At 36.6% G+C, this 21,280-nt stretch overlaps 1 protein-coding gene across 1 annotated transcript in view; it reads left to right on the forward strand.

The window, feature by feature from the left end:
• Positions 1-21,280, forward strand: part of Acss3 (acyl-CoA synthetase short chain family member 3) — a 136,534-nt gene that overhangs the window by 23,034 nt on the left and 92,220 nt on the right. Inside the window, exons 2-3 of the mRNA XM_069989281.1 lie at positions 150-294; positions 21,070-21,258. Of these exons, the coding sequence (XP_069845382.1) occupies positions 150-294; positions 21,070-21,258 (334 nt within the window). The remainder of the gene's footprint in view (positions 1-149; positions 295-21,069; positions 21,259-21,280) is intronic.

The raw sequence follows: 21,280 nt of genomic DNA on the forward strand, positions 1-21,280 counted from the left end.
TCCATTATAACCATCATCAGTTGGAAGAGAAGGCACTAGGAAACATAGTTTATAAGCCAGTTTTGCCAAACTAAAGACAAATCAGCTGAGTTAAACAGTAATATATTCTGGAAGGAGTCACCTGCCTTTACTTTCTGATTTCTTTTCAGGTTTGTGGAAGGAATGCTTAACATCTGTTACAATGCTATTGATCGTCATATTGAAAATGGAAAAGGAGATAAGATTGCTATAATCTATGACAGTCCTGTTACAAATACAAAAGCAGCTATTACCTACAAGGAAGTCTTGGAGCAGGTAATATCATAAATTTTCTATGTGTGTATTGGATGCTATATTGATTATTTAAATAGTACGTGTTCTCATTATATAGTCATTTTTATTGCAATGGTATATTATGGTTTCATTTTGGAGGCACCATGTCAATAAATGCAGGTATGTGAATTTAGGATCGCTTTAACCCTCTATGTTTTACAGTACTGATAGTTACTCATTTTACAAGAGCGGGTTGGAAAATCTCAAGAATATGTTTAAATGTGCTTCTGTCCTTTGTGTTCCCCTCAGCAGCATCACCATAGTGAAAAGTGGTGACTCCTCATCCTTGCACGATTGAATCAGTTCCCTTACTACCTTTCCAGATGACAGGATCTGTTCATGGTAGATTACTACCTAAAGTAATTCCAGAGGTTATTACCATTCAGAGATTAAGTCTTAATGACTCCTAACCTGTGATATGTAAGCCACTTTAGAATTTCAAGTTAATAAGACAAATAAAACCCCAATAAAATGAAAATTGTCTGTGTGTATCTGTGTGTGTGTATAGTATGCACAGTGTGTTCAGTGTATGAATGTATTGTGTAATGTTAGTCACTTTTATGTTTCTAACTTTCTTGGCCATGGTTTTACCATTCTTCCTTATTTCTACATTCATTCCTTCGGATACTCCTGGCCCACTACAGCTCTATGCATTTGTTTCTCATAAATGTTATGATCCTAGCTATTCTGTATATAGAGAAACGAGGATCATGATTCAAAGCTGGTCAAGGCAGAAAAGCCTGTTAGACTCCTATTTTCGATTAACTAGCCAAAAACCAAAAGTAGAGGTATGGCTCAAGTGTTAGAGAGCCAGTTGAAAGCCAAAAGTTGTAACTCTTAGGGATATCACAGAATTGACAAGTGGGAGATAAAAGTTTTCTTTCTTAAAGTTAGAGAAAGAGTAAAATATCAGAAGTATTTATAGTAAAGGTGTTTGAGTATTATGGGCAGTGGAAAAATCACTCCAATTCTGTGGGGCACTCCTTTGTATGTGTTTTAAAGGGAAATAAGTACATAGGACGGGGTACCTTAATCTCACTATTTGTATGAACATTGCAGAATTTAGTAGGGCACTGGATGATTATGTACTTAGATGCTTGTAGCTTTCTTCACTGAGCTGTGATGACTAAATTTGCCTCTGGACATTGTTAATATCTTTAAGTAATTTCTTATTTATTCTTGTAGGTTTGCTTCTTCAGGTTTCAGAAGAGTTTTAGTCATGATTTAAAGCTTGTTCTTGAGTTTTTCTTATGAATAGTGACAGTCTCATTTTATGAATACTACAGCCTGAGATACTTGGTAATTTTAATTTATATACAGGTTGGAAAGTTTATTTTAACATATTATATAATATTTATCTATAGTAACACATTAATTTTCATACATACCCAAACACCAGAGTCAGAGGAAAAGCTTTGAAGAAACCTAAATTAAGATTGGTCACCAATCTCAATTTCTCTTCATCCCTTTTAAAATTAATTTATAATGTAAGTGTATTTGATAATTACACAAACCTATCTCACTCTGTAGCTCTCTGATAGCTCATCTTATTTTCAAATACTGAGTCTGGACTTTGAGACTTTTATTTTTTTAACATTTGTACTAGTTCACTGGTTTCAGTTTAGCCTAACATCAAAGCATTTACAAGGACAGTTTCTCTCACCTGCTGAAAGCTTCTGATTCCCCAGGCTTTCTTCTCTAAACTACTAAAGGAAGAACTGTTAGGAAATAGAGGGAACATTGTGTGCTACTTTGATTACCTGTGCCAGGGTCCCCTTTGGCCTTTATGTCTTTAAGTAGGGAAGACAAAGAAAGATTTAATGGGTAATTTTATTGGGGACAAACAAAAAGAGAACAGTCTTTGTCCCATTACTTACTTAATCTTCCCTGTTTCATTTCTAATGAGATTTTCTGGCTAGGTAAAGCATGATTAAGTTAGTTAGAATTTTTTATTTAATTAGAAACCAACAAATTTTAGGCTAAGTTGCTGTAATGACAGGAACCATTGCAGAATTTTACACAGTGATTCAAAAACACAGCATTTCTGAAACTGCCAAGTTTTCTGAGGATGTGAATAGTTTAAAGAAAACTTTACAGGAATTTGAGCTCCAGTTAAGAGCCACGCTTCATTCGGCAATTTTATTTTATATGTCAGATACTGACAGGAACAAAGAATAACAAGTAAATGAACACATCGCATCTTGTCAAGAGCTAAGAAAACAAATAAATATGGTCAATTTCAATGTAATACAAGGGTTGATTCTGTGGAAATCCATGAGAAAGCATCTATATTATTTTTCTTGATCATAACACATACTTGTGGTAATTAACTTATAAACAGAAAAAGGTTATTTTAGGTCACTCTTTGGAAATTCCAGTCAAGATCAACTGGACCAACGTCTTTGGATTTTTGGATTTATGAAATAGGACCAGATGGTAACAGCAGGGGACATGTTGGTGAAGTATGCTACTCCTTTATGGCCAGGAAGCGAAGTACAGGCAAGGAGGGTAAATTCCCACAATTCCTTGTGAGGGCAGATCCAAATGACCTAAGGATCTCCAATTCTGTTGGGTGTCCTACAAGTTCCAACAACTCTTGTTAGCATCACCTTGGGGGCAAAGGCTTTGGCATCTACCTTTGTGAGGGACACTAATTCAGACCATAGAAGCTCAGTTAGGGGAAAATAACATTAAAGAAGTTATTCTGAGAGAACTGGGTGTCTAAAGATACAGAAAATTATCTCCTCTCCCTTGAAATATTTTCTGTTTTCCTTCATATGTCCTATAAGTCATGTTACTTACATGTTATTTTGTCAATGAGATCTTCCATAATCAGACTAACTACAAATGTTCTTGCCCGTACTATGTCATACCTCCCTTCTAGGTTTTTTTTATTTTTTCAAATTTGGCACTTATTAATCATTACTATTTTTTCATATTTTATTTACTTATTTAGTGGTGTTATCTCCTATGTTAAGTTCTACAAGAACAGAGACTATTGTTTTGTTCGTGAACAAAAATAAAACCAAATAAAGCCGGGCGCTGGTGGCTCACGCCTGTAATCCTAGCTACTCAGGAGGCTGAGATCTGAGGATCGCGGTTCAAAGCCAGCCCGGGCAGGAGAGACCGTGAGACTCCTATCTCCAATAAACCACCAGAAAACCGGAAGTGGCGCTGTGGCTCGAGTGGTAGAGCGCTCGCCTTGAGCTGAAGAGCTGAGGGACAGCGCCCAGGCCCAGAGTTCAAGCCCCATGACCGACAAAAAAAAAAAAAATAAAAATAAAAACTTATTGGATGATAAACAAATGAAAGAAATTTTCAAATTTAATTTTTTTAATGACTAGCTTCCTGTATTACAGAAACTTTTTAAGTTATGGCAATGATAGAACTTGATTATCTTTCAAAAAAAAATATAACATCTGCCTGCGGAAATTTTCAACTTGATGAATATTTTCTTCTTTGATTTTTTTTTTCACAACTAACAGTCTGAAGATCTGCATTTCAGGAAATGTATACATTTATTGTGTCTTTATTATTTTTAAGTGCTTTTCAAGTTAATAAGACAAATAAAACCCCAATAAAATGAAAATTGTCTGTGTGTACATGTATATATACTATGTATAGTGTGTTCAGTGTGTGAATGTAGCTATTGTATACATAATGTTAGGCACTTTTATGTATTGCTACACTAAACTAAATTTAGTTTTTAATTTACCTCTTTGTGGATATTTTTTGTTTTGCAACAATTATGGATTTTTGTTTATTCATCAAATAAGAAAGTGACTCAAAAAGGGAATCTGAGAAATTTTCATGAATATATGTATGTTAGGAAAATTGTTAACACCTAATGTGTGTTAAATTTCACTGATTTAATTCAAACTGAAAGTGACTATTATCTCCACTAGAGACAATTTTGAAATATAATTATGACAGTAGTGGTAATTATAAAGGTTTAGTAATTTAGAGAATGAAATTACTCTGAATCAAAGCTTCTGTCCAATAAAAAGTCCTCTCTACCCCCTGCCCTTTGCAATGTTCTCTTCAAAGTATGATTTTCATTCTCTCAGAAATATGTCAGGGTAAAATAATTTCATCTTTTCTAATCAGGGTGTCAGTGTTTCTTCAAATAAAAAGCTAAAATACAGAAGCCAGAAAAAAAATGTGGAAATTCAGCCTCAACAATCGGACTTGTCTTACTGAGGAAAACGTATGAAGTGGTACAAATGATAGAGATTGTTTTTCCTTAAGTGACTTACTAAACTCTGGAAAGTTCATTTATATAATATCCTCATTAAAAAGTTTTTATGTGTAAGATAAAATTAAACATGTTCATGTTTGGTAAGTAGAAAAAACATGCTAAGATGAGAAAGAATTACAGTCACTCATGTGCTTTTCCCTAGGGTTCTTTTTTTTTTTCTTTTTTTTTTGTGTCGGTCATGGGGCTTGAACTCAGCCTGAGCATTGTCACTCCTCTACCACTTGAACCACAGCACCGTTTCCAGTTTTCTGAGTGGTTTATTGGAGATAAGAATCTCACGGAGTTTCCTGCGGGGTCTGGCTTTGAACCATGAACCTCTTATCTCAGCCTCCTGAGTAGCTAGGATTATAGGCGTGAGCCACCAATGCCTTGCGGGTTCAATTTTTTTTGAACTTTTCTTTAAATATATATAAATATATATTCAGGAACTGATCACGTGCATTTTTTTTAGCTTTTCATAAAATGAATATATCCATGTAACCAAATCAGAAAATAATATTTTCCCAAGTGCCCAGAAGCCCTTAATATGCCTTCTTCGGTCATTTCTTCCCCAGCCCCTATATGATTGCAATCCAAGGATCTAAATGCCATGAGTGAGCTATGTTTGCTTGGAATATCCTAGAAATTGAATAACACAATGTATTCTCTATGTGTGTGGTATTTTTCCCTCCACTTTCTGTTTATGATATTCATATAGTCCATTGTAAGAGCTTGTAATTCGATAGTTTGGAAGGTGTCTAGTTGGGGTCATTACACATAATGCTGATATGATATGTTTGTGCACAAATTTTGGTCCTGATGTTCATACATCTGTGTTGTGAGTGCATTTAGGAATGAGATGGCTGGTTCACAGGGTATGTACGAGTTGAGCTTGCTTAAAGAGCACCAGACAATATTTGTGTTTGTACTGAGTTTTATTTCTACCTGCAGTATATGAGAACACTATTTGTCAGCATTTGGTGTCAACAAAAGCAAGTCGGTTTAATTTTGACCGTTCTGGTATATGTATGGTAATAATATTGAATTATGATTTTAATTTGATTTTAATTTATTTTTTTGCTTATGCTGGAGCTTGAACTCAGAGCTGCCCCTGAGCCTCTTTGTGCTCAAGGTTAGAGAGCTGCTGCTTGAGCCACAGGGACACTTCTGGCTTTTTCTGAATGGTTTATTGGAGATAAGAGTCTCAAGAACTTTTCTGCATGGCTGGTTTCAAACTCAGCCTCCTGAGTAGCTAGGGTTGTAGGCGTGAGCCAGAGGTGCCCAGCTTAATTTGATTTCTTTTTTAAATGTCTGATGAAGGTGAAGTCCTGCTCCTATAACTCCTTTTCTGAAGTGGTCATTCATATCTTTTATACATTTGTTGTTGTGTTGACTTGTTAATATACCATGTTTTCACATTAGGGAGACGTTTTTGCAAATATTTGTAAACCATAAGTAAAAATGACAGAGATTCCATAATAGCATTAGCAGACTAAATGAGAGAGATGAGGGAGGCCAGTGGAAGGGCTGACATTGATCAAGATGCATTGTACTTGTAAATTCATATGTTGAACTGAAATCCTTGTGAACAACTACGTAAAGATAATGAAAAACTAAGTGTCTTAAAAAATATAAACTTGAGAAAATATTCCCCACTGATTTTAAAACAGCTGAGTATGTTGTCTTTACTTTCATACCTTATATTCCAGAAGTGCATGCTCTGTGGTAGAATATCTCAAACTAGGAAGCATAAGCAAAAAATCAAGTACTTTTATTAAATACAAAACACTAATTAAGGGATGGGATGTAGTTTAATGGCCAAAGGCTTACCTAGCAAGGACAATGTCCTGGGTTTGATCGCCAGAACCACAAAAGAAAAGATTAAAAAAAAAGTATAAAAAGCAAACAAACAGAAAGGGTAGTTAACTTGACTGTGTAATCTGTTCCAAACAGTTTTTTTTTTTTCATAAGCCCTGCTACTTTGGTGAGATGTTTGTGTTGTTGTAGGGTAAGCCAGCAAGAGAGACCACACAGACACAGAGTACAGCCACGACTGTATTGGGCATTCAGTGCCCAAAGTCCAGTCCTGAATCCCTTTTCAGAGCTGCTTTTAAGCAAAAATTTACATCCTTGTTTGCTCAGGGGTGGAAAGGTTTTCCTGCAGGGGCAAGCCAAGGGTGAAGTTATAGAAGAAAAACAATGCTGTAAGCAAGCATTGAGCGAGAGCAGCATGACCTGTTTCTATGATTTGTCTATATGATTTATTACTTGGGAACACAAATGGAGCAGTGCGTACATTTATCTTTAAATGTGAGACCATAAGAATCAGTCTCAAGGGTGGGGGGTACAGTCACATAATAGTCACAAAAATGACTATTATGAAGCTACAGAACCCAAGAAGAAACTCGAAGATGGTTAGGTTTGATAATGCCTATTACATTGTAATACAAAGTTCTAACATGTATGTGTTAACACTTGTCTTTCTTTTAAAATAAATTGAGACCCACTAATGCCAGGTTTAACTTTCATCTAAGTTGTCATAACGGAAATTTTACAGGTCAGTAAAATTTAAGAGAGATTCTCAATGCATGAGATACATAGAAAATGATTGCTAGGCCAGTTTTTAGTATGAAAATATAATTAAATAATAAAATAACAATTTAGAATTTTCTATCTTCCCCTTTTCCAAACTAAAACTATCAAACTATTATTTTTTAACCACAAATCCAAATAACAATTTAATCAATCCTTTTGAATTTCCTCAACCAGATTTCTAGAGATGATACTGTCTATTAAATCAAGATGCTGTATACTTCCTGCTATTCCAGAAGCCATTTTTCCACACTTGGAAATCTAGAGTGTTTGAGTAAGAATTTTTTCCTAATATACTAGTCTATACAGGAAAATTGTCATCTAGTTAGGGAGTTACATTGTAAGTAAAGAAAAAAACAAGATTAGCTATATCTATATCTATAGATATATAGTTTAGTTTATAGCTATAGATATAGATATTCTTACATCTATATCTATATATCTATATCTATAGCTATAAACTAAAGGCAGCTGGGCACCAGTGGCTCATGTCTATAATCCTAGCTTCTCAGGAGGCTGAGATCTGAGGATTATGATTCAATGCACAGGAAAAGTGAGACTCCAATAAACTACTCAGAACAAGCCAGAAGTGGCGCTGTGTCTCAAGTAGTAGAGTGTTATGTTTGAGCACAGAAAGGCTCAGGGACAGAACCCAGGCCTAGCATTCAAGCCCCAGGACCAGTTTAAAAAAAAAAAAAAAAAAAGCTAAAGGCTTGGGTTGGGTTGCCATTTCAGTTATATAAGTCAGAGAAATGTACCTGTCACTAAGCAGATGATATTTATACAGATCACAAATAAGCAATGGGAAAGACGATGTGAGTATTTGAGTTAAAAGTGTCTCAAGCAGAATGTGTGAAGCCAGAATAGACTGAGATCACTGGGAAAGTCAGTGGAGCACTGATGGGTTTGCACATGCTCAAGAAGCTGAGATCTGGAGGAATGAGGTTCAAAGCCAGCCCTGGCAGAAGAATAACCAGTGAAAAGCAGGGCCACGGAGGTGACTCTCCAGCAATCAGTGAAGTGAATACAAAGCTCTGGCTATGTGTGCAAATTCTAGTACGGCTAAAAAAACATTTTTTTCTGGGGGTGGAGATTGAGGGCTCCAGATAGTGGGAGAAAAATGAGGGAGTGGGAAACAATGTTTGACAAGAAATGTAGTCATTACCTTACTTAAGTAACTGTAAACCCTCTGAAGATTACCTTTGCAACAAAATAAAATTTAAAAATATTTTAATCTACTTGACAATTTTATACTCACATTTGTGCACTTCATACAGATGTATAGCAGTTAAATACAAAATTCGAATAAATCAGTAGATGGTTGTATTTAATAAAATTAAAAATCTGGGGTAAATTGCTTATTTTCTCATGGAATTCTTGATTGGAAAGTAATTTACATTATAAAACTGAATGATTTTAGCTTTGTTAGATGTAGTTTTGTAGGAAATTTGATGCATTTTTGAACATTTGTGATAAATTTGTAGTGTGCATGATGATCTATGTTTGCTCTACTCGTTATTATTGTCTGTAATGTATTTGTAAAATTTCTTCCTTAAAATGTGCTTAAAATATTTGGTTCAGTGATCTAAATGATATTGGAACAGACCCAAACATTACAAATGTTCTTATGTACTTTGAGGTATTTTGCAAATTCTCTATGAGCCCTTCACGTGTATTGATTGACTTTCAAGATATATTGGCAAATAAAGTCATAAAGATGAACCGAAATGCACTACAGGATAGGCAGCAGGCTTGAGGCACCCAGAGAGATGGTCATGTTTTACATACTGCCTGTAGGAAATAAAAATCAGAGGTTTGCTTAATTAGAACTTTAATTAAGTAATCAGTGCAGAATTGACCTAACCAATGTGTAGTTCCTGTTGACTTCTCTTGCTTCTTTTTAGTATTTCTTTTACTTTAAAATGCAGAAAATATCTAAACAAACAATTCGGCAATCTTTAATATATAAAAAAAGTATTCAGTACTTTTGGTACTGAAAAATAGCTAATGCAAAAAAGAAGTACATAGTCAATCAAAGATTATTTTAATTAGTGATGGAATGAATGGTGGAGGGAAAAAATTCAGTATAGAAGTATTTTCCCAATGATCAAAGGAGAGCTTGATGTGAATCATGATAGAAAAACAGATGGACAATGGAATCCTGAAGTCTGGATTTTTTTTTGTGAATAGAAGGTGGAGAAAGGATAAAAAAAATATGTAAATTAAGGCTCATAACATTTGTTGTCTATTGAAGATCTCTGTGCTCTTATACAGTGCAACAATATCATATTTTCACACAATGCATTTTTATACATAATACTGTTTAAATACTATAGTTTTTTTTACAATTTAATTTTATTGTCAAGGTGATGTACAGAGGAGTTACAGTAACATTCTTAAGTGTTAGGTTTTTAAAAAGAGGTAGCCTAGTAAGAACAGCAGCATGCACATGGTATTCAGGTAAGTGGTAGGTTTATTCAGTAGACCTGCTGGGACCAGGCAAGGTTGGTACTCCACGTGGCTGGGAAAGGCCTGGGAAAGAGAGAGAGCTGGGAAAGAGAGGAAAGAGAGAGAAAAGAGCTAGAAAAGAGATAGAAAAAAGCAGAGAGAGCGCATCTGGGCCTGGGCTAGGCCTTATCTAGGGTATGGGCGGAGAAAGGTGTGGCCACATCAAATTCAGATGTGACCTCAGCAGATGCAGATGTGACCTCTTCCAGGTGTCCCAGTTGCCTAGGTAACGCAGGTACTGGGTGGAGACTTTGCTGTGAGGAGGGTGGAGTCTGCTCGCCTTCCAGGAGTGGACCTTGCACTAAGTAATGAGTACATTTCTTGTCAAACTTTATTATCCCCTCAGTTTTAATTGTTCTGATAGCAGGTGATCAGCACTTAAGGGTAACTTCTTTCTTCTCATTCTGTTACCTTGGTTGGTTCCTGTAGTTTAACCATACAACTCTGCCCCTCCCTTGAATTTTTTGGAAACTCTTAATACCTGTGGCAAAATCTGTAGCCTGCATCAATCTAATTCCATGACATCGGGATTCCAGTATCTACTATGTTGAATCCTGTTGAAGAGAAATCATACATTTACAAGTAGTGGCTTAGTATAAATTTATGGATCAATGTCCGTTGAGATAAAAAAATGTTGCATTTCAATGTTTTCTTTAGCTTTTCTACTAAGTTTCTATTTTCCCTTCAAAGACTGTTTCAGACTTTTGATTTGCTCATCTCAATTCTTTGAGCTTTTTAAGAAGTATTGATTATATTGCTGGAGCTACAAACATTTGGACTGACTGTATCCAATCCATTGTCTTCTCTTTCTGTCTTTTTACAATGGAGATTCATCCCTTGACATCATGAACTAATTTCTTTAACTCTCTTCTTTTTGAGTTCTTGTTTTATTAGCCTTTCTTGTACCTGGATCTTTCACTGTTTTGTTTCCCCCCCTCTTCTTTTTCCTCCTCCTCTTCCTTTTCCTCCTCTTCTTCCTTTCCTTCTGCCTCCTCTACACTTTCTTCCTTCCCTTCCCTCTTCATTTTCTCCCTTCCCTTCCCTTCTCTTCTCTTTTCCCTTCCCTTCTCTTCTCTCTTTTCATCTCTCTCTCACTTTCTCTCACTCTCTCACCCACTCTCTCCCTCTGTCTCCCTCTCTCCTTCCCTAATCCCCTCTTCCCCTTCTCCTGTCTCTCCTTCCTGGATGAAGATGTAAGTGATTTTCCCCAACATATACTTCCACTATGATCTGCAACCATGTCTAGAGGCTCAAACAATAAGGCTGTCAAATCATGGCCTAGAAGCTCCAGAACTCAGAGCCCAAATATACCTTCTGCTTAAGTTAAGCCTCTGGTATTTTGTTGTAGAATTCAAAACTGACTTGTTCACTTTTTCTTAGCATAATTATAAACTCCATGGGCCTTAACAAGTTTGTGAGATACAGTGATACTCTTCTTACCTTTCCAGTCCATCTCTCAACACTTTTTAGATTGGATTTCTGTCATATATAATCTGAACTGCTTTTATTCTCCCAGCCAAATTGCACATCCCATGAGGATGAGGGATTTGGGCAGAACATGTAAATTGAGTAGAAAAAAAAACAAAAGCAGTCATAAGTACCAATGACTAACACCTATAGCGGTGTTAAAGAGAGATGTTAAAATAGTAAAACATAGAGGCAAACCGTGAACTTTTCATTGTATACTTTATATTTTATTGTATTTATTAAACTTATGGTATATATTAATGCTAGGTATAGATTGCATTAAGACTTTGGACTTCTCCTTAATGCAGAATTATTTCCTCTGTCAACAATGGCCTATTATTTATAAGTAGTTTTAAAATAAACAAGATGTCCTTTTCGTGTTTTCTTTTTTTTCTTTTTTTTTTGGTACTGGGGATCACACCCAGGACGTTGCACTTGCTAGGCAAGCACTTTGCCACTGAGCTACATCCCAGCCCACAAGATGTCCTTTTCAAATTGTGATAAATTCTTATGATATATATGTAAATTCCTATGGATGAATATTGAAGAAATGAAAGCACATGTTTCTTTTTAAGACTCCAACAATATCTGCATAGGAAAATGTAGGATTGAACTAATTTTCTTTGAAATACAGTCTAAAAATCACACTAGTTTCAAAAGCACACAGATGATTGAGATTGCAGTCATTTCAAACTTAAACTAAATGAACTAAATGATTTTTCATTTTACTTTGCTTGTGAATACATAGTCTGAAAGTGGCCAAATATTGATTAAAATATTGATTAAAAATGAAAATGAGAAAAATAATTATTCTAAATCATGATACTATTCCTTCATTTGGAGCAAATTGATAAGGAAAAATGTATTAGGACATGTTTTCTAAGCCATGGTTAGGAAAAGTTTTGGAATAGGATAATATTTTATAAAATTTATTCCAAGGATTCTGGAGGAAGATGGTGGAGGAGGAGCTGGGGGCTAATCAAGCTCTCGTGTAGAGAGCAGTTTTAGTGTTCCAATGAAAAGTCCTAGGCTGGAGAGTCATACCCATGTGTATTTGGCCAGAGAGGAAAAATCCAGGCAGCTTGGTTAAGGATTTGAGCACTTGCGTGTGTCCGGGGTGGTGGAGGAGGCAGCAGCTGCTGCCATGGCTGCCACATCATCACAGAACAGCCTGAGACAAAGGTGCCAGAGGCCGTGTGCATGCAGATTCTACTCACCACCAGCAAGAACCTACACGGAGCAGACCACAGACAGTCACAGACCATGGATTGCCTGGAAACCAAGGGATAGGCATGAGTATCCCAAGACATCCTCACTGCTCCTCATGGAGCAATGGTCGAAGGTAGCCCCTCCCCCACCATTGGAGAAGAACTCCACCATTGGAGAAGAACTCCATCATTGATACTGACAAAGACCCAGCCAGAGCAGCTAGCATGCAACTTAGGCCTTGGAAGAAGACAGTAGGAGCCAATCAACAGGTCACAGGAACCTGACCTGCTCCTCCCCCCCCCCCCTCCTCCCAGCTCCATTCAGGAGAAAGTTGCCCTTCCCAAGCAGAGGAAGATCTGCCTATGAGGAGTGACATTCTTCACTGGGTAAACAAGGCCAGAGGCTGCTACTCCCCACTGCAACCTAAGCAGCAGACCCAGCAGCAGGAGGGGTAAAAGACAAGCAATTGAAACCCAGTAAACATAAATCCTGAGAATGGCTAGAGCTGGGCTCTGTGAGTATCTCAGGAACTAGGCCCTCAGGGTAAAGCTACTGATTGCTGACAGGCTTCAACCCTATCCTGAACCTAGCCTCATCACAGCAACTCCAAGCTAGAGGAAACAGCCATCTCCCTCTTTTGTGATACTCAAAAGCAGATCTCCCTCCCATTGAACTGGCCTGGGAGGAGGGTCATAAAGTTCCAGGTAAGGCAGAGCTTCTTTCTGCCTGCTCAAACAAACTGACTTAAGAAACCAATCAAGCCACAGGAAAACCAAACACCACAAGCAAACCAGAGACTACACCAAGAGATTGGTATGGACACAGGGGAGGCACAAGATTCTCCCCCCCCCAAAAAAAAAATCGAAGAACTCTTTTTTCTAATTTTTTTCAAAAACTTTTAAAAAATTGTTTTTTTCATCATTTTTTATTTTAGGTATGTGTGTTTTATTTTGTTTTTTTTTTTTTAACTCTTTTTACTCTTTTCCATTTTGGTCTTTTTTGGGTTATTTTTGCGTGTATCCCTATATGAACATTTTGTTTTTTCCCTTCCCCTCCCCAAATTTGAAAAGTGTTATATACAAGATACAGTATGGAGGTTGCTCAAAAGACTCCACATAAAGCTCCCCTATGACCCAGCAATCCCACTTTTGGGCATTTACTCAAACAATCACAAACAAGGTTATATTAAAGCTACTACACAACTGTATTTATTGAAGCATTACCATAGCTAAGATATGGAGCCAACCCAGATGCCCCTTGGTAGATGAATGGATCAAGAAAATGTACACACACACACACACACACAGGATTCTATGCCTCCATCAGAAAGAATGACATTGCATCATTTATTAGTAAATGGAAAGACTTGCTAAAAATCATATTAAATGAAATAAGCCAGGCCTAAAGAAACATAGGTCCCATGCTTTCCCTTATTTGAAATAACTAGTATATGTCTAGGACTAGCAGAAAAGGTCAAAAGCTATGTACATATATGACCATATAAGATGATGTTAAGCAAAATGAACCCGAAGATTGGGCACAAGTGGTTTTTTTCTTGCTTGCTATTGTTTTTAACATATTTATAATGTACTATGTGATTTTTTTTGTCGCTTCTTTTGTATGTTCTTCCTTCACTGTATAACCCTTGTTTTCGCTGTGTTTGATGTTGGTGCCCTGCATCTTGTATATACATTTTTCTAATTTGGGGAGGGGAAGGGAAATAACAAAATGCTGAATTAAGGATACAGGTTGACCCATTGTAACAATGAGATGTACAAAACACTATGTTGAAAATGAACTTTACAACTTGGGGGGGAGGATGGTAGGAGGGAAGTGTTGGGGAGGTGGGGGGAGAGAAGGGATGGTAGGGAATAAACAAAGGAGGCAACAATGCTTGATAAGAAACGTACTCATTACCTTACTCATAGAACTGTAACCCCTCTGTACAGTATTTTTACAATAAGACATATAAAAAAGAAAAAATATTTCAAGTGTTTAATAGAATGGCACTCAAATGTTTTGTAAATATTTCACCTGTTTAAGATAAGTAATAATAAATTTCACTCTTAAATATACTACTTTTCTGCTATTGAAAAGGTTATCACACATTTAAATTGACAATGCTCTGCTGACTTAATATCCAATTTTAATATTAAGTCTAACAAATTGTCAATTTCTTTAAAAAAGTTATTTTCTAGACGCTTCTTTTGTCATATGAAGATATTTACATGACTGAAACACTCTATCTGTAAATATTATGTCTTGCAATCCCAGCTACTTGGGAGACAGAGATGTGAAGGAACTAACTAGGATTGAGGACTAGGACCGAGGCAAAAAGTGAAACCTTACATGACAAATAGCTAGATGGTCTACCAGCAAGCACAAGACATTAAACTCAAATCTCAGTACAAGAAACAAAACAAGTACAAATTTTGAATCTTTTTGTTATTAAGGAATATTTTTCATTGGTGTATCTTTTATTTCTGCACTTCAAAGTGTTGTACAGGGAGGTACAATTGAACATGTCCATCTCAGTGTCCAGTTAAGCAACTTAAGAACAATTGATACTCTCTCTTTATCTACCTAGTTATACAGCATACACATGGCCAAAAGAAAAATTATTTACTGAAGTTAGAGGTTTATCTTTTACATGTGCATATGTAAAAATAAAATAATAAAAACAAAAATGTGCATATGTGTGTGCCGAAGTGATGATTAATGATCAACATGTATTTAAAACAAAATGCAACTCACCCACTGGTGTCTCATGCCTGTAATACTATTTGGTAAGGATGCTGAGATCTGAGGATCCTCATTTAAAGCTAGCCCTGGAAGACCAATCCGAGAGGTTCTTACCTCCAATTAACCAGTAAAAAACAGGAACTGAGGATATAGCTCAAAGGGGAGAGTGCCAGTCTTGACCCTGCTTCTGAGTTCAAGACCTAGTACTAGCACAAATAATAAATAAATAAGTAAATAAACAAATAAATGCAAGCTTTTTTGTAAATATCTTTCAAGGGAAAATCCCACATTTTCTAACAGGTCACTTATTCTCAATTTTGTTAAGGCATTTCCTTTGTCACTAAACTCTCAAAATCTGTTACACTGTCATTGACTGGATGGGCATTTGTAAGGCAGCATTTACACCTTCTCTCCTTTTTTCTCAGAATCTTCTTTGACAATGCCCAAGCTTGCCAGATTGTTTTCATTTACTACAATTTGCACATCACCCTAGTTTTGCCATGTAAGCCTTGCTTTCTTTATATGTACAGTCTTGCTTTTTGTGAAGTAAAAATATAACTTTTGACTAAGTATGTTTGTGCCATGGTACTTCATCTTGAAATCCTAATACCTCACAGACTGCTTTGGACTGGAGATTGTTAGGTTTTTAAAAAGAGGTGACCGAGTAAGAACTGAAACTGCACCACGCACGTGGTATTCAGGTAAGGGGTTTATTCAGTAGACCTGCTGGGACCAGGCAAGGTTGGCACTCCACGCGGCTGGCAAAAGAAAAAAAGAGGGCGGTCTGGCGGCGGTTTAGGCCTTATATAGGGTAGGGGGCGGGGAAGGGTGTGTCCAGGTAAAGGGAAGTGGGATCAGGTGGGAGAAAGGTGTGGCCACATCAGGTTAGGATGTGACCTCAGCAGATGCGGACGTGACCTCTTCCAGGTATCCCAGTTGCCTAGGTAACGCAGGTACTGGGCGAGGTCTGTTCGTTGTCCAGGAATGGACCTTACAGAGATGTTCCAGAATAAATGCATAAAACTTCTAATAAAGTGATTGGCGTTGTAATACCAATGTATTTAATTTTTTAATTGTGAAAATGTAAGATTTTTACCTTCAGCAAATGCAGTATACTATCTGTGATACATGAGCCAAATATATGTGAATATCATCTTATATTATGTAAAATTTCTGTTGTTGTTTTTTCTTTTCCTTTTCCTCCTCCTCCTCCTCCTCCTCCTCCTCCTCCTCCTCCTCCTCCTCCTCCTCCTCCTCCTCCTCCTCCTCCTCCTCCTCCTCCTCCTCCTCCTCCTCCTCCTCCTCCTCTTCTTTTTCTTCCCTCTGCCTCCTTCTTTGTTCCCAGGGAAGTGATCAAATCCAGGGCCTTGCACATGCTAGACAAGTGCTCTACCACAGAAACAATTGTCAAGGCTTTGCATTGCATTTTATCATTGTAATTCATTTTATTGTTATAATTAATTATGTGATGTTATGTAAAGTTTACAAATTTCTCTGCTTTTAAGACCAAATATGTCTTCTTTTCTACCTGAAGAATTTTTAAAAATATATTTTTATTGTGAAAATACTGTACAGAGGGATTACAATTACATGGGTAAGATAATGAGCACATTTCTTATCAAGCATTGTAGCCTCCTGCTTTGTTTCCCCTTCCAGTCCCTTCGTATCCTCCCCCGTCCCCCGCTCCCCCCACCAAAGTTGTAAAGTTCGTTTTTCGACATAACGACTTGTACATCTCATTGTTGCAATCTACCTGAAGATTTGATTTCAGCATAAAACACATGCTGATACTAAGTAAGCTGAATCAACAGGATATGTGTATGTTCCAATGTGTTGGCTAGGCATGGTAGTTCATACTTAAAATATTGGGGAAATTACAGTTTGAGGTCAACTCAGGCCACGACTTCAATAAACAAGCCAGGAATAATGATTCAAGCCCATAAACACCAGCTACATAAGAAGTATAGGTAGGAGGATCATGATTCAAGACTAGCTAGGATGAAAAGCATGATAACCTATCTGAAAAATAACTAAAAGCCCAAAGTGCCAGAGGCTGAAACAAATGCTGGTACATTCATTGAATAAGCATAAAGCCCTGAGTTCAAATCCCATTTCTCCAAATAAGGTTTTAAATTAATACCAAAACAATTTGTACAATTTTTGTGGGAAATGTTACATCTAATGTATATGAGTATTCTATCTAAGTAGATATTCATTTCTTCCTTCAGGCTTCCTTTATACCATAGTTCTCCGGCTAGCAGAGAGAGCATTATATCCATGCTAGATGCGCCACCTTTGGTTTCAGATTGAAAATCCACTTCAGTAATCTGTGTCTGAAATAAAGCTAGAAAACATTTGATAAATTAATAGCCTTAAGAAGATAAACAAATGAATATAGATTGAGTAAATGGTCTATGATTTAGCCTTTTCCTTCATTGAAAAGCTATAGATTAAAATATTAAAATATAATAAAATTATAAATACATGAAGACATCCATGCTAGGAAAAAATGTCATTGTATAAATATATTTTTTTCTTCTCTTTGGTAATTTTGAAGACCCTGAATCCTGAAGTAACACTGTTCAATGTCTTTCTGTTGATGTTTCAGTAGTACTTGAAACTTTTTTTGGGGGGTCCAGTTGTGGGGCCTGAACTCTGGGCCTGGCACTGTCCCTCAGCTCTTCAGCTGAAGGCTAATGCTCTACCACTGAGCCACCTTCCCAGCCCCGTACTTGAAACTTTTTAAGTGATCGGAAAATTCATAGCTGACTGGGATTTTTCAGATATTCTCATCTATTGCTCACTATGGCCTGCACTTAGTTAAGAAATAATTTTATTTACTTCTTGTGTCACATTATAAATTATTCTGTTTTGGGTTTCCATATTATTCCACTAAGATATACTACTACTACTACTACTACTACTACTAATGTGAAATATTTTTATTAAATATTCTTGAACACGTTCATCTAAAATTAATGCATATTACCTTTTGCTGCTAGGGTCCATTTTTATTCTTGACTTATCAGAAATACTTTTTTTATAAATTCAATTTTCTATCTATGTATCTATTATCTGTCCATGTATTTAAATTTGCAAGTTCCAATGGAAATGATCACAAAGATAGTTATTCCTAGAAACTACTGGAGAAAAAGAAATATTTATATTGGACATGTGGAACTTTGCTTTTTAGACTAATTCTAGAATTTTTTTTAAAAATCATGATATCAAATCAAAATACTGATATGTAGCTGCAACAAACAGTGCCACCTATCTTCCATCTAGTGGTCACAATGCGTCACTGCAATCTAATTTCACTGAAAGTTGGTTTCAGACATTGGAAGACAAACTTCCGGAGCAAAGGGAGGAGATAATGGGAGAAGTGGGTCGGTGGGAAAAATTAATTGATATTTGTGTAACTTGATGGATATTTATTATAAAGCATACAACCCAAATGTTCATATACTTGGCATGTAGAGAATGTATTTTAAACTTAGAAAATACAGAAAGGAAAAAAAGAAAGGGATGGGAAAGGGAAGGGAGAAAGGAGGGAGGGGAAAAAGAAGGAAGAAAGGTAAAAAGAAGGAAAAAGAAAAGAATGACAAGAAGAGAAAAAAGAAAGATACATCCCCAGAAATAGTGAGTTATGGTAAATTGCTGTGGATTACCAGATTTAAATGGTTTATATCATTCAAAAACATATTGTTAATCTAACAGTTGTTGTTTTTTTTTAAGAGAATCTGGTAATGTAGACTCATATATCGTTTTAGTCCATTTCCTATCACACAACATCCCTGGATGGGTACTTTATACAGAAAAAAAAAGTTCACTCAGTTCAGAGCTTGAAGGTTCAAGAACATGGCACCTAGCATGTTGACTCTGGTGAGGCTTTTGTTTTTGTTTTGTTTTTGCTTCCTCCAACACAACATCGTGGATTCCATCTCAGCAGAAATGTGTGAGAGTATGTGTGAAAGGGAGATTTCACATGGGAACAAAGGAGAGATTTAGAGGCTCCAGTGCATTGTTTTCATAACCACCCCCTCACGGGAATTAGCTTGGGTCCTATGAGAACTACATCCATCTTTCTGAAGTTAATGCCCACACAGTAACCTGATCGTCTCCCAGTAGACTGCCATATTTTGACAGTTGATGGAAGAATGAAATTACTTTTCCCCTCTTCCACCAGAGTCCTGGACATCTTTACTCAACTATGCAGGGAAAGTGAACCGAAGAGATAGAATAAAATTGGTCCGGATTCAAAATTCTTTGAACTTCTTCAGAAAGAAGAGGTAGGGTGAAATGAGAGGAACCACAAATAGGCATATGGACCAATTCTTTCTCTGAAACTTCCCCTGTTCATTTTCTTGGAGAATCGCATCCAATTGCCAGCTACAGTCCTTCCAATCACCCACTGCCCCCCAACAGGTCCTTTGGCTCTGGCAACTGATCCACAGCTGCACTTGACTTGTTCTTTCTACTGTTTCCTGTCTTCTGACGATCTCTTGGTTTACCCTACAAAATCCCTCCTCCTTACACTTGCACGTTATTTGTTCCCACTGATTAAATTAGCATATTCACTGATGCCAACTTATTTTCAAACTTCCACACTTCGTTAATCTTCCCGTTGACAATTACACTTATTCTTTTTCCTGGACTTCCAGTCCCCTCTCCTCTGCTCTTTACCTCTTATAGTTAATGCGTATCAATATAATATATACAGTTTTTATGCTGAGTATTTTTTTACAAGTATTCCCTCTGATAAAATGTAAGTACTTGGAAAGTAGAGATCTTCTGTTGTTTTACTTAGTGATGTGCTAACAGCAGAGAGAGAAAGAGCAGGATGAGAGTATGTAGGAGACAGGAGAAACAGAGAGAGAGAGAGGGAGAAAGACACACACACACACACACACACACACACATACACACACACACACACACACACACACACACAGAACACAGAATTGTATGCCAGACACTTTTTTTACTTTGAGACAGAATCTTGTTCTGAAGTCCAGGCTGGTAATTTTTTTGCCTTTTTTTCTGAGTGCTGTGATGATTCAGGTGTTGTTTTTCTTTTGTTTATATTCTTGAGAAAGACTATTAAGTAAATGAACAGTTCTTAAGTAAAAGAAAAGCAAACTGCTTAGGTCTGGGCATGCTTCCCATAGACTGCTATAATTGTCCATGGAAAGGTTATGTACAATAAATTATGTATGAGATTATGATCTATTTTGGTTTTATTACTAGAAAGTGCAAAAAGACATGTTAAAAGGAAAGAAATATTTGTGTGTTTGATCTCCAAAAATACGTTAATGCCAAAAGAGTGTGTGTGTGCTTAATCCAATGGGAAATTGCAATAAGTAACTATTATAAAAACTATAAAGAAAAATTAAATGGTTTGAGGGAAAAAGGAAGGACAGAGCATAAGTGGAACAGTGATAGTTCCTGGCTGAACCACTGACTACTGGTTCTTTTACCTTAGTTTGGCTGTCCATCAGTTCTGCGTCCATTACCTTATCTCCTAAGTGGAAATGACAGTAAAGTTGAATCTGTTACATTTGCTTAAATGTGTATAGCAAAGATTTCTGTGTACAATTATCCACATATTGTATACATACAATTATTTTATTTTTTTCTTCTGCTTTGACCAGCTTACCCTTGTTCTACACGATCAAGCCTCTACCTTTCCTTTGTTAATGTTATGTTCCCAACATTGTGATAACAATGGTTTACTAAGTAGGATGAACAGTCAAGCAAATGTTAGCCATGAACTTCATACGACATATTAGTGAATTTATTTATGATCAGTGGTTGTGTAGATAGCTTATTTGTGTGTCCCCATTTTAACCATTATCACCATCTTTAAGTACACTTCTTTTTTTTTTTGAGTTTCTTGCATCCACTACTAACAGTGGTGATCTCCTTCTAGAATGACTCCCTTACCTTTTAGAGTTTCATGAAATACCACTGAAATGAAATGTTGATGCTTCTTGTCCCAACAGGTCTCTAAGCTGGCTGGTGTTTTAGTCAAGCATGGAATCCAAAAAGGTGACACTGTGGTTATCTACATGCCCATGATCCCACAAGCCATATATACCATGCTGGCCTGTGCCAGGGTTGGCGCCATCCACAGCCTCATATTTGGAGGATTTGCATCCAGAGAACTAAGTACTCGCATTGATCATGCAAAAGTAAGTGCTTTCTTTGGAACGA

The sequence above is a fragment of the Dipodomys merriami genome, unplaced genomic scaffold, assembly GCF_024711535.1.
Source record: "Dipodomys merriami isolate MVZ:Mamm:240054 unplaced genomic scaffold, mDipMer1.0.p SCAF_10, whole genome shotgun sequence".
Taxonomy (NCBI): domain Eukaryota; kingdom Metazoa; phylum Chordata; class Mammalia; order Rodentia; family Heteromyidae; genus Dipodomys; species Dipodomys merriami.